Genomic DNA, 14334 nt, shown 5'->3' on the forward strand with positions numbered 1-14334 from the left:
CCCACCCACTGGGAGCGTGGCGGTTGATGGCTTCCGTAGCCCGGCTGGGCCGACAGAGGCACGCTTTGTGTTAGCCAGTCATAAACTACAGCAGAGCCCTGAGTCACTACAATGCTTCTGTTCACGGCTGTGTTTGTCTTACAATGTTGCGAGCTGAGTGAGATCATCTGTCCCAAGTCATTATGACCAACGAGTCTTTTCAGTTGAGCGCGATGAGCCAACAAACTGCGAGTTCGGCACACACCTTATTTGGCCGGAAAATCGAGTTTGAGTTAAGATGTTTACCTTGTAGCTGAAGGCTTGAAATTTGGAGAATGTCCCATTGTGAACTTCTGAAGTAGCACAATATGTCTTTGTTCCCTGTTGCCTTCAAATACAGTATAGCAAAGCTAACATGAAACTGAAATGCAGCCAACATTTGATGGGAATATTTTCACTGGCAGCCGTGCAGGAGTGTACAGACCACAGAGACGATTTCATGGCGAGCTCCTGAAGTGTAAAACAATCATTTCCAATGATTTGATTGGATGTCGTGTGGTTAAGCTAACCCTCTATGTCTTTCACCGCCTCCTGATTTCCTGTTCTCAATCTCATCTCAACAAAGTGATGGAAGGAGGACGAGAATGGCAGCAGATTCAAACACATCAGTCAGTTTTGTTTTTTACAAAATGTGCCGTCCTCAACAAAACAAGTCTGCCATAAAGAAAAATACCCTTCCTCTTTTCTCCATCCCTCCAAAGAAAGCGGGTATTTCCTATTCATTTTTTTTATTTTTTTAGCGACCCAGCCTTTCAGACCCCTCTCGCATTAGCAGCACAAACCCAGACAACAGTGAGTCTTTCACATCCTTTCCACGCTTTCCCTCCCTTTTCTCACAGGTCCATTTTCCTGAGCTGAAATTACATTACACTGCCATTCTCCTTTCACAGCGAAAGGTCATAATTTTTCGTTGCTGCCGCCGCCCCTTGTCTGATGTGTAAGTGCGAGTTTTACAGAGCGAGAGCCTGAAAAGTTTTAATTATTGCCAGGGAGGAGGCCACCCGCTGAGCCTCCGCGAGCCTGTTTTTTTTAATGTATTGTACCTCTTCACTCCGGCTAGCATAGGAGTGTCTCAGAGGGATGCAGAGGTAGATGGGGATTTGAAAGGGGACTAAAATGACGATGTGTTTTCTTTCACGCTGACATAGTCGGGTCTGAGAAATGGCTCTATAAAGCCTGTAAAAGTGTGTCCCTGGTGACTTCTGAAAAGTCAGTGGGGAGGGAGGGGGTCCTTATAAAGCGGCACTGTCAAGGTATGTAGAGTTGTGGCTCTGCTCTCCGCTGTTTAACAATGCTGGAGTTAGCAGTATTTTCCTATACAGACTGCTGCATTCAGAGTCAGGTCTGTAAACATGTTGCACCAACATGATTACTTCCTTTTAGGAGCAGCTAGCGTGCTGTGATTTGTGTAGGGATATAATCTGTTGAAAAATATTGTGTTCATAGTAAGTGCACTGTAATAGGCTTTCATCTTAATTAACACACATCTGATTATGAAACAAAAACGGAAGTGGAAAGCGTTTACCACTTAATGCATTTCCAGTCATTATCATTAATGTTTGATTGACACATTCACCTACAGTATGGGACCCGGCCACAGGGATGTGACTCTGTTAACTACTAGTTATACTGCATATACGATTAATTTTTTTTGCTAATTGCCATAGTTTGTGCATGCATTATGTTTAGTGGCAGCATTTCTTGCAGGTTTTTCAGTCAGATGGAGGGTGGCCGGGTTGGATGGTGGGCATATAAAGCGCAGTCCCACATGATTTAGGCTACTAAAAGTACTTTGGCTAAATTTGAGAAAAGACTGCGGCTTTTCATTTAATGTTGACGCAGTGAACTCGTCCTGTCTCATGAATCAATTCACTAGTGAATTTTAACCAGGATCATGATCTTTGCTTATGAAAACCAAGTGCATCGAGCGCCTAAATATAACCATAAAAGACGTTTATCACACTCCTTCTGCTTCAAGTTTTATGCATTGCTAGAATGGATGTAGGGAAAACAAAAGAATCACATTGTTAATGGGTGTTTTGTTCAGTAGAAACATGAGGCAGTTTATCATGTTGACAAAAAATGTACTTCAGGTGGCACTGCATTTCTCTCAAGATGTATTTGCTATGGTAAATTATCAGTATATATATAAAAGCAGACATTATTTCACTCTAAGGCTCTGATTCTGCAGCACAAAGTCCCAACACTGACAAACTGCATGGACTGAATGAATGTGTAGTGCACAGTTTGCAACACATAAGATATCTAATCATTGCATATTTTTGGTAAATCAGTTTTTATGATTGTCAGGTTGCTTGCCCAGAACCTTAAAGGTGTTTGAGTCACAATTATAGTTGATAGAGAGAAGCTTAAAATTGAGAAGCTGAAAGTAGCAAATATTTTTACGTGACAACTGACAATCATCTTATTTATCCAGCACCAGGTTTCTGATGTATAATCCTTGTTCTGATAGTCCAGTGGGTTTCTATCTGCAGGCATAACCAGAAAACTAATGCTTATCACAAGCACAAGTGCTATTGACCCTTGTGAGAGATGTAATTGCTCATTATGGTAATAGCCGTGTTGCCATATGGTAAACGCCACTACACCCTAAAAAAAAATCTCTCCAATTCTATCTATGGTTAGCAACACCCTATCCTTCATATAATTATATCCAGGAGCCATTATGCACTGTTGTAGTAGGCACAGCCCAGCAAAGGAAACAAATGGCCAGCAACCGCTATTTAAAGCGAAGCTAACCGTGGTTTAACCATGGGTTACGCAAGGAGGTGGTTTGTTTGGCTAGCAGGCACTGTTACCATGGCAATGTTGTTTTAGAGGAACACGGGGTATCCTTGCTTCTGTGTAATAGCACTGTGTGTTCCTCTGTTTCAGTTAACAGCAACATTAGTCAAACTAATATGGATTAGACACCTCTGCAAGAATGTCAGCTTCAGGATATTGTGCATGTGATTTCAGTATTTTCTGTGCAGATCAATAGAATAGGGGCAGCAAAAATCAGGAATCCCAAAGGCCCAAATCTTGCCTGTGCATCTTCGCACGCACATAAAATCTGACCGAACTGCCTCTGATTCATCGGCACAGACAAGTCACAGGACACAAAGTCGTCTGAATGTCTCCAATCTTCCTGCACTTGTGGTCAGCGTGCCTCTCTTCCCCATAGCTTTTCCGGACATGTGTCGCTAGATTGAGACCAAAAGAGGACGGCGAAGAGGAGGAGGAGGAGGAGGAAAGGGAAAGAAAAGACAACAGGGTAATTCATTCAGCCGCCTGTGAAAGAGAGGAAGACTCAGTTTCCTCGGAGCATTATAAATACAAGCGCAGTCAGTCATCAAATTATAGCCATCTGCATTGGCCTGAGACCAGGATTCTGCTCGACGCACAATAAAGTAGTGTGAGGAGGGGTGTGGCAGCTAAAGGGGATCAGAGACTGTCCTCTTAGGTGGTTAAACCTCCACACACGGGCTGACACCAAGTGTGGGAGCAGCTTCACAGCTCCAGCTCACACTCTTAAGAAGCAGGGATGATCGTTTGCAGATAATGATGCCTTGCCTTGTCAGCGAAATCACCTCTATGAGATCCCATCTACAGCCCAAGTCTCTGCAGCTGAGCGTTATGTTGCAGTAGAGACCGGGAGACTTATGATGCACATTGTCATTCTCAAAAGCCCTTCGTGATTATGTTTTTCTCTCATCCTGTAGGTGAGATTCCCTTTTTGCATACCTGTTAGACACAAGCAAGGGCACAGAGACAAAAGTAGTGTCACGGAGCGAGGCATTTGAACAGATAGCATATTGAAAATGTGCTTTTCCTACATGAAGCCTATTCTCTGCCTGAGCTTTGCACAGCTTAGCTGGGGAACTAATGAATTCCAGGTCCAGGTACACTGCAGAGGGTGAAGCTATTGTGTGTATCATTAGAAAATGTGCTCCTTTTCCTGAAGGCAACAGCAGCAAGCTGAATTTGAACCAGAAAATCCCCAGGCAGAATTGTCTTGGCATCGCTCTCTCCTTCAGCTTTTTATCCCCATGCTCAGTGAACAATCCAACAAAAGCTCGGGTTTAAGAAGCATGGAGCTCATTGCGATTTTCTTTGTTAATGCAATTGCCTGTAAGAAAAGATTCTGTTCCCCCATTTTTTTTTTCAGTTTCAGCCTGAAGGCTCCTGTGCAATTAGCACTATTCTTTCATTTGGAATACCTTAGCCTTACCAGAAACTCTCTGAACTGTACCATAATAGCCTCCGGCGCAGTCAGTAACAGCTAACGACAATAGCCTCTGAAAAGTGACATTTTGAAAATGAATGATGTGTAACTGTGATAATTCCATTCACTTCAGGAATACAAATGACATTTGCATGTTCAGCTCCATTCTTGTTTTGAATTACTGGAAGGGATCTTGCAGCTTTAGTTTTTTTCTAATTTCCGTCAGTTCATTTGTTCCTATTCACAAAATACGGATTACAAAGTTCAACATGTGTTGATGTCAAAAATAGTTCCATGTGATATTTATTTCTGAGAGCTGCCGCCACGGCGTTTCTTTGTCCGTGCAGTCGCGTATAATCGATCGTCTCTGTGCTCTTGGTCGTGCACTGAGACCGTTCATCACTGACTTTGTTGACGTCCGAGCAGCCTTGGAACCAAAAGCAAATGTCTCTGTGAAATCACAAAAGCATGGGAAGAAAAAGAGCTTTGCTTTGGTCCTTGCTGACATCAAAATGATTGTCTTTGTTCACATTTCCAGCGTTAGTTACAGATCTGGAATCTGGGATGGCGGACAAACGTACCCTTCACCTTCGAAACTGACAGCATGGAATTAATGTAGATGCAACACAGACACAACCTGCCCTTTACAGGAACACACAGACACACACACACATTTTCTGTCACATGGACAGCTTCAAACAGACAACAGTGCTTTTTCCCATGTATAGCTATGAATGTGAACATTAAGTATTGTATTTTTCTCCTCAATTTTCTGACTCCGTCGTGTCTGAGAAGTTATTTTATGAGAGTTTTGTTTTGTGGCATCAGGCCCACCGTCCTGTGAGGCTACTGGATGCTACTGTTGATTTTGAGGGATTATTTTGGTCTCATGATCTCGTAGGAATGTTCTAACTTTGACACAGCAATGTCTCTCTCTGCTTGACGTTTCCAAATAGTGCAAAGCATTAGCATTGTGTTGTCAGAGGACTGCCTTCTACACTGAGTTCCAATGAGTTTCTGTGTCTTGAACTATCACCCCTGTGTGGGCAAGTGGGTAGCTAACGGAAAGCCCCCTTTCTATATCTCTTGACTAAGGCCATGGAAAACCCATGCTGAGGAAACAGGGTCTTGGAGGTGGTCCAGTTTAATTTCAGAGCATGTGCACAGGGAAATAATTGACTTCCTCCATGGTTTACATTTTGTCGATGGCCCCGCAGAGCACAGTCCGAGGCAGGTGGCTGAATTTGCATATCATTGGAAACGAGACAGCTCAAGCCTGGGAAATCCTGCACCCCAAGACTCTATATGCCCAGAAAACCTCCGCAGGGGTAATGAGTGATGTCTCAGTGAGAGAACCCCTTTGAGGCCAGAGGAGCTCCTCTTCAGCCAGGAGCAGCTGGAGGACACCTGATAATATAGAAATCAGTGCAGAGCAAGCTGCACTGTAACGTGAGACTCGTCTAACTGGTTTCTCCAAACTTTCACATTAGAATTCACGGAGTCGCCAGTTGTGGGATGAGTTTATAGCAATGTATGCGGCTGTCTTTTTTTGCATTCTCCCAATGTAGTGAGCCATGTTATTTGACACAATGTAGAAAATGTGAAATGCAAATTGCAAAATCAGGCTGTTTCATTTTTTGCTGCCAGACTTTGGTGAATTTCTGTCTAAATGACCAAAAACTCAAAAGTGGCATTTTCGTCTTTATTCAAAAATGCCCAGTCAAAGGAAATGTTTGATGACGTAGAGTGAAATCACTGACTGCTGCAGTTACATAGCATGTCTTTGATTTATAGGCTAACATGATGCCTCTTTCTTACCTTTATATTTCATATCTCACTCCTCTCAGAATCCTACTTTGGGGACAGCTTCTGCAGTTTACAAGCCTTCCAAGATGTCTCCAGCTTCCACCTGTCGCTACAGATCAAGACGAGTCGGCGGAGTGGGCTGCTGTTATTGGCTGCAGGAATGGAAGACTACCTGTTCCTCGAGCTCCAAAACGGGAAAATACAGGTGAGTGGTCAACAAACTGTGGAGGAGGCTGAAATATTCTTAGACACTGTAAGATAACGTAGGTCAAACATTAATATAAAAAGAAATTAATCTTTAAATTTAAGACTGTTAGAGCATTGTTGCATCATCTTCAGATCTACTTCATACAACAGAGGTTTGCTATGCCGGAAAACAGCTATTTTAGCACTTCAGCACTGTTTTTAAGAGAAACTAGTGATGATACCGAAAGTCAACTCAAAAAGCCGCATTTCCACCAAAAGTACCTGGAATATTTAGCCCCAGGAACTATTTTTCAAGGAAGCCTTTAGACCCATGAAGATGAGGCAAATTAGTCTTCTGAAGCGTGTAAAAGCAGTGGCTGCTTTTTGCACATGTCTATACAACAACAATGACCTGGACTTCATCTTTGTTCCATCTTTCAATTCATTCGTCTTTAGCTCCATGCCGATCTGTTGAAGCACGGTGAACAAAAAACAAACTGGTTTGCATCTGCAGCTTTTTAAAAATGGTGGTTGAAATGAAAAAAGTACTCTTGCCCTTGTTTGGTTCCTGCAGAGATTCTTCTTACCTGGGGAAAGTTCCTGTGGTGGAAACGTGACTAAAGACAGAACAGGAATTAAAAATTACTTTAATAAAAATAAAATGCACACTACAATATGATCACAAAATTCACTCATTAGACGCGATAAGACAATAATGCCTGTCTTTTGTGCTAAGACAGCCGGAGAGAATGGCCTGACATACACAAGCAGATTCAGTGCTAATTTTGAAAGAAAATGAGACAATATTGCTGCTTATTTTCCCCCACAGGAGAAGCAAGTGTGAGAAAAACACTTCAAAAAATAATTAGAGTGCTAAATATGTATGTAAATTCAATGTCAAGGCTAACTGTCTCCATTATTATGAGCTCACTTGTTAATGCACGAGGTGTTCTTCTCTGTTGTTTTGGTAAAAAATAATAAAAAGCAGTGAGAATGCTTTATACAAAAACAATGACATCACTCTTATTATTTCAGTTGGATAATAACATGTTGCTTCATTCTTTTCTTTAATCCCCAAGACATCACAGAGTGTTACTTAAAATGTTGTTCTGACAACCACTCAGCTTCGAGAAGTGTACGTATGACACATTTAATAGGTGCCGCTCTGCAAACAACCTACATTGATTAAATTTCTCTGGCGTCTTCCCTAGTCGTCAGACTGGAAGGAGAACCATGGCATTTTACCTCTATAAGTAATTGCTTGACAGCTTCGAAAAGCAGCAGAATTAGCATCAGGTGTGCTATCACGGAGATTCATACAGATTTTTCCCAGAAAGGACAATATCTCTGCATTTTCAATAGGGGGAATTTTCAGGCTATGTGTAATAAAAGAATATGTTTCCTTTACCTGTTTTCCTCAATCTGTTCCTCCCAGTGATATGAGATGCACTGAGCAAACAGACTTAAGGCTTTACAAAAATCCAATTGCCTTATCTGTCATGCAGGTGTGAGAACACAGAACACGCAAAACACAGATCCCTGATGTTATCAGTGAAACTTCCTGAAACTAGTTAATTTAGAAAAAAAAGCTTTGTCAACACTGTGAGCAGTGTGAGGAATTGTCTGGGGTTGCAGATACACTGCCTAGATCATAAATATTAATATTAGAATAAAAAGAAGCTTAAACTCAAGTGTTTGATGATTATTAGCCCCCATAAATGGTCAGTAAGAGCATCCAGAAATGGTCATGAGCATAGATAAGAGCGTTTGGGTTGGTATTTGTTCATTTAAGAGAGTTTCTTCTTCATTAATATTGACATTACTGTACAGTTCTTGCTCACTAAATTTGGGGTTCCCTTTAATCATAAGCCCTCAACCCTATCCATGTGCTAGCCTATCAAATAAGCATGTATAAACCTCATATATTTACAAAATGTTCTCTAAGATTTCAAATTAAATGTTTCTATGCTCCCACAGGCACGGATGAATATGGGAGCTGGCGAGGTGACCCTGTCCTCTTCCCAAGGAGTACAGCTGAACAACCTGCTGGACCACAAAATCTCACTCACACTGCAAGATGGCAAATTCACCATGACAATTGACGAGCTCTTCCCAACATATGTTCCTGTGAATGACGACGGAGAACAGCTCAATATTGACCTGGGCATTTGGCTTGGAGGAACAGGAGACCTGGATGCTCCCTACCTCAGCAATGCCATTCCCCCATTCCGTGGCTGCATGACTCAGGTCAAGTTTGAGTCCCATCAGTTTGACATCCTCAGCACGGCATTTAAACAATGCCACGACACGAAGGAATCCTGCAGCAGTGAGTTTGAGGCAGGTGATGGGGAGGCAATTAGTTTCAGCACTCCTGATTCCTTTGTGTCCTTCCCCACCTGGAGCGGGGCTAGTGGTGCTCCAAGGGTCTTAGAGCTCCTGATGAAAACCACCATTGAGGATGCGTTACTTGTTTTCCACCCTGGTCGAGATTCAGACTTCGTTGCTATTGGTGTTGTGAAAGGCTATCTCAAAGGTCTGCTGGACCTCGGTAGTGGCATCATGGTACTGGACAATACCCAGGTGCAGCTGGATGATGATCAGTGGCATAGAGTTAAGGTTCAGATCAGTCAGGAGTCTTTCGTCATTAATATAGACAGCCAGTCTTCCTCCCTCTCTCTTGACTCGTCACAAAAATTGGACTTGGTTGGAAACTTGTATTTAGGAGGCATCCAGGGGAAAATGAAGGATGTCTTTCGTGAAAGCGGGTCCTTAAATCGTGCAGAGGAGGAAATAACAGCAGAATCCTTCATTGGTTGCTTGGGGGAAATCAAAGTAAATCAGAAGGATAGAAGCCTGCAGGATGCTTTAGTGACCAAAGATGTTCACGTTAAATGTGAAGGAGAGGACTATGACTATTCAAGTTACTATGACATAGACTCAACCACAACTTCTCCACCTGTCCGCATCCGATTTGTGGATATGGACTTCAACGAACAGCACTGTTACCCAACAGAGGACACCCCAGAGATATTCAAAAATGTAAGAAAACTTCTTGATGTCTCCCCATTGCTTGTGCCTGAAGGAGGAGAAGCTGTACTTGAGATCGGCAACCTAAACCCTACATTTGACCTCAGTGCTGCGGGGATGCGTCAGTCAGAGATCATCTTTACGCTCCAGAATGATCCCTGGTATGGCTTGGTTGATGTGAACACTAACACAAGACGCACGCAAAAGTTCACTCTTCTCGATGTTGTCAATAAGAAAATCAAGTATATGCACGATGGAAATGAGAGGCATGCAGATCAAATCCAGCTACAGGTGGTTGCTCATAGCAACAGCTACCTTCCAGAATGTTTAAAAACTCCTCACGAGTATGTCGTCCCGGTTGAAATTCTTCCAGTCAATGATATACCACAACTCGGTGGAGGAGAAATCACCATTACAGAAAATGGCAGGACTCGTTTGAGTCCCAGCCTTATTAAAATCACAGATTCTGACACCCGCTGTGATGAATTAGTAGTAACTGTAACCTCAGAGCCTTCCATGGAGGTTGGTTACTTAGAAAATGGTCTGCGGCCAGGAAGACGCATCTCAGAGTTCACTTGCAAGGAGTTGAAAGATGGAAATATCTATTTTGTACACAGAGGGGGCAGTGCTGCTGGAATCACCTTGGAGGTGTCTGATGGACAGTCAGTAAGTCATTCAAGTACTTTTAAGTTTTCTGTGACACAGCCGCATATGACTGTTGTCACCAACACTGGACTTCTCTTGTCTCAAGGAAGCAATGCGTCTATAGGTGTTCAAAATCTGGCTGTCCTCGCTCATCCTCGTAATGGGGATGTGATGTATAACATCACACAGCCTCTGATATTTGGTGAACTACAGATAATGACAAGTGATGGAATGTACAAGCAGGTTACAACTTTCCATCAATCCGATCTGGATCAGGGCCACCTTAGATATGTCAGCACAGACTCTAGTGACCAGGAGGATGTTGTGGTCGACCGGATTCAGTTCAATGTCCACTTGGGACAGTTCACCCTCTGGAACAACACCTTCTTAGTCAAGATCACCCCTGCACAAGTGAAAGTTTCGAACCTGGTTGCACTTGAGATGCAGGCCGGAGAAGAGCAAACAATCTCACTCACGGAGCTTCAAGTGGAAGTGAACGGGAAAAACCCAGATCCACAAACTATAAAATACATCCTTGTCAAGCCTCCAACACTCGGTAGTCTCCAGCTGTTAGACAGAGAGTTGACTGAGGGAGACATCTTCACACAGAAGGACATTCTGGACAGTACTGTTAGCTACAGGGTGCGTGTGCAAAGAGCTGTGGATAGCAGAGACCAGTTCCAGTTCAAAGTCCTTGCTGATAATCAGTACTCCCCTCTATACACCTTCCCCATTAACATCCTTGCCAATGCAGATGCTCCTGTTTTGACCAATGAGCGGCTGGTTGTCTTGCAGGGTGGTGAAAATACTCTCAACAAAAACTATCTTTGGATGCATTCTTCAGGTTCGACAGATTTTGTGTACCAGGTCACGCGAGAGCCAAAGCATGGCAGACTGATAAGGGACTCCCCACCTGGACAGCCTAGATTTGATGGGGCAATAAGAGTATTCAGCAATGAAGACCTCCAGCTTGACAGGCTTATTTACAAGCATGATGGATCCAAGACGAGCAGTGATGAATTCCTTTTTTCTACATTTGATCAAGCAGCAGATAGTTCAGACAATCATGAAGTTGTGAATGGTGTTTTCAGAATTTCGATCCAATCCAAGAACGAGCATGCTCCTGTGAGGGTTGTGGATAAAGTCTTCAACGTAGTCCGCCACGGTCAGCGTCTGCTAACAACTGATGTCATCCAGTTTAAGGATGACGACTCAGGTTTCAATGACACCCAAATCGTCTACGCCCGTGAGGGAATCCTCTCAGGCAATATCGTCTCCACGTCTAATCCCACACAGCCCCTTTTCCGTTTCACACAAGCGGACCTGCGAGATAAAAAGATCCTCTTCATTCACCATGGGGCCGACCGGGAACGCTTCTCACTGCAGGTGTCAGATGGTTTCCACAAGACCACCACGCTGCTTCAGATCCAGGCAGGTGAGCCCTACCTGCGAGTAGTAAACAACACAATCATTGTCATCGACCATGGAAGCACCAAGACCCTTAACACCACCCTGTTGAGCGCTGACTCCAATATGGACATCAGAGACGACAGCGAGATCAAGTTCCAGGTCACATCACCAGCCAGCGACGGCAGGATTATCGTGAGCGGGATTGAGGCTTCAGTGTTCACCCAGGAGGACCTGAAAAAAGGCGTTGTGTCATATGAGCATAATTATGAGAGTTTGAGGTCCAAGGACTCCTTCAGCTTCACCGTCCAAGCAAGAGGACATTCTGAAGAGGGCACATTCAGGATTAAAATATTCAAGCAAGGTTACCTCTCTGAGCCTGAGGTGATAACCAATGAGGTCATCATTTCCTATGAGGGAGAGCACACCATAATCAACCAGGGTAATCTCAAGGTAAGCTTTACTGACTCTGTAATTACAGCATGTCGAGCTTAAGTGGCGTTTTTTGACTAACTGGAAGACTTTGACTTTGCATTTCTTTTGCTGACATTTAATCCATAAAGCACGCATTTGCTTATCCAACGAGACAGCATATTTAGACAGTTTGGCACTGATTATGTGTTTCTCTTTTTCCAGTTTATTTTCTCTTTGTGAAGACAATCTTTCACATGACTCATTCAAGCATACTGCCCTGTTTTGTAACTCTGTCTCTAATCTACAATATAACCACATGAAAGCAGGGCAAAATACGACTGTAAAGTTACTGCTTTTAATCTAGTTTATGTACTAAATTACAGTCTATTAAGTGTGGAAAACAGAGCACTAAGTATCCCCTGAGGAGCTTCCTGAAGCCCACTGTAGTTTATAAGATGAGCTTGCCTGCACTTCATCTTCAGTGTAATTAATGAGGTTTAAATTGTCGGCCCATCCATAACATATTCTCTGTATATACTGTACGGCTTGATTTTTAAAATGATGAGAGATTTCTGAAGGTAAAATGTTCTTTCTTTTAACCTTTAATTTCACCATAGTGCACACATTTTAAATCAGCACTATCAACCAGAGAATAACATAGACACCCAGTACACATACTACTGAAATATGTATTGAACAAAGCTTTGACAGAATGGCCTTTACAAGAGGTAAAATATTGACTTTTTGCTTCTGGGAGCTTTTCCAATGCGTGTCCTTACTATGAAATGGAAAGTAGCATGATCTTCTGAAATACTGTCAAATGCAAGCATGATTGCTCAACACTTAGGCTCCAGAGTTTATTAAATCTTTTCAAAGTGGGATGACCATAAATCTGCCTGTGTGTAAATCTGCAGCATGACTTTAAATCCTGCCAGAAATCACAAATGTGTTTTTTAAGTCAGCATTCACACACATTCTCAGTGTCCCAATTAGATGATGTATGCCATGCTCATACCATTAGGTTTAAACTGCACTGAAGTTGACTGTGATCTGTTTGGGTATTTAGTATACAACAAAATAATGTAGCATATTCACATTAACTTACAATATAGTCCTTGTACTAAAAGGAAATGATAAAAGGTGTCCAAAATCCAGATGTCCAATATGACTCCAAACTTTGAAACGCTGCTGCCAATTTTAAGTGAAAACTCTTTTTCAGTTTTATTTGATTTGTTTTACCAAATGTCACTGGAACAGTTACGCAACAGTCTGCTATTTTTGTCAGCTGGGAGTAGTTCCTCTGTTTCCATGTTGTATTACATTGGAAGAAAACAGTCTCTACCTTCACCATACTCCAAAAGTCAAGCAATTTGAGTATGTCTGCTGCATTTCAACGTGTATGTGATTAGTGAGAAAGCTTAGTTGTTTCAAAACACAAAAGTGACGATATATTAACCATGTACCTTTACCTTTTAGGTGGATCAAGCTGATATTCTGCCCACAGAAATGGTGTTCACCATTAAAGAGCCTCCTCGTCTCGGCCATGTGGTCAAGATGACGAACAGCTCAGACAGCACCGCCTCACCTGTCCTCGACTACATTCACTCCTTCACCCAAGAGGACATTGATCAGGGGCGCATTCTCTATGTGTCTGCATCCATCCAGGTTTACTGTCGTTTAATTTATTCTGTCGTAATAAATCATATGAGGCGTCTCGTTCCCTTTCATATTCACACTGAGAGTAAAACGAGACGAAAGACAGCCTCAGCCTCTGATGTGTCCAAGGTGCAAGGCTTATCTTTAATATATCAATAACTTATCCATTTCTTTCAGGGAAATGATGCCTTCACAGTCGATGTCAGTAATGGCTTTACAACAGTGGAGGACCTGCACGTTTCTGTGAACGTCGTGCCCCGGCTCATCCCCATCCAGACCTTCAACTTTACAGTGAAGGAAGGCATCAGCAGGGCAATCAACGCAGAGATCGTCAACATCTCACATCCCTTCTACAGCTCAGCAAACATCGACTTTATTGTGGAGGAGTCACCGCAGCACGGGGACATCCGCTACCTGGATGGAGACGAACTTACTTACTTTACATGGGAAGAGGTACGTAGTGGTATGACGACAGAAGTCTAGAAATTAGAAAGTCAGATATTCCAACAAACACAGAGCTCTAAATCATACCTCCCTGCCTCCTCGCTCAAATAATACTTCATTTAAACTTCAAACTTTAGTATGATCTCTTCCTTCATAGAAGTAGCAGCCATTGCCCCAACATAATTAAAAATGTGCCTCTCTTTTTTTCATCCTCGTTATCATCTGCTCACAAATTCATGCATCAAATTCGTGACTGAAACTGTGTAACCTGTAAGTATGCACTGCGAATGTGATGTTGTATGACCTTGCTATTGTTGCTTTGTGCATGCGGGTCAGTTCAGGACAGTGACCAGTTCACACTGGAATCTGATATTGGCCACATTTAAAAAAAACAATATGAACAGCCAAATAAGAATCAAAATCAAGTGAGTTTCATTGCTTGCTAATTTGGGACCATTCTATGCGAGTGTCTTATTAGCTGCTAA

The 14334-nt window shown here is 42.6% G+C and overlaps 1 protein-coding gene across 1 annotated transcript in view; it reads left to right on the plus strand.

Annotated features, from left to right (window-relative positions):
- cspg4 (chondroitin sulfate proteoglycan 4) overlaps positions 1–14334 on the plus strand; it is a 67742-nt gene that overhangs the window by 29219 nt on the left and 24189 nt on the right. Inside the window, exons 2-5 of the mRNA XM_041939860.1 lie at positions 6112–6275; positions 8234–11788; positions 13226–13414; positions 13583–13858. Coding sequence (XP_041795794.1) covers positions 6112–6275; positions 8234–11788; positions 13226–13414; positions 13583–13858 — 4184 coding nt within the window. The remainder of the gene's footprint in view (positions 1–6111; positions 6276–8233; positions 11789–13225; positions 13415–13582; positions 13859–14334) is intronic.

Source organism: Chelmon rostratus, chromosome 6 (genome assembly GCF_017976325.1).
Source record: "Chelmon rostratus isolate fCheRos1 chromosome 6, fCheRos1.pri, whole genome shotgun sequence".
Classification (NCBI taxonomy): Eukaryota; Metazoa; Chordata; class Actinopteri; order Chaetodontiformes; family Chaetodontidae; genus Chelmon; species Chelmon rostratus.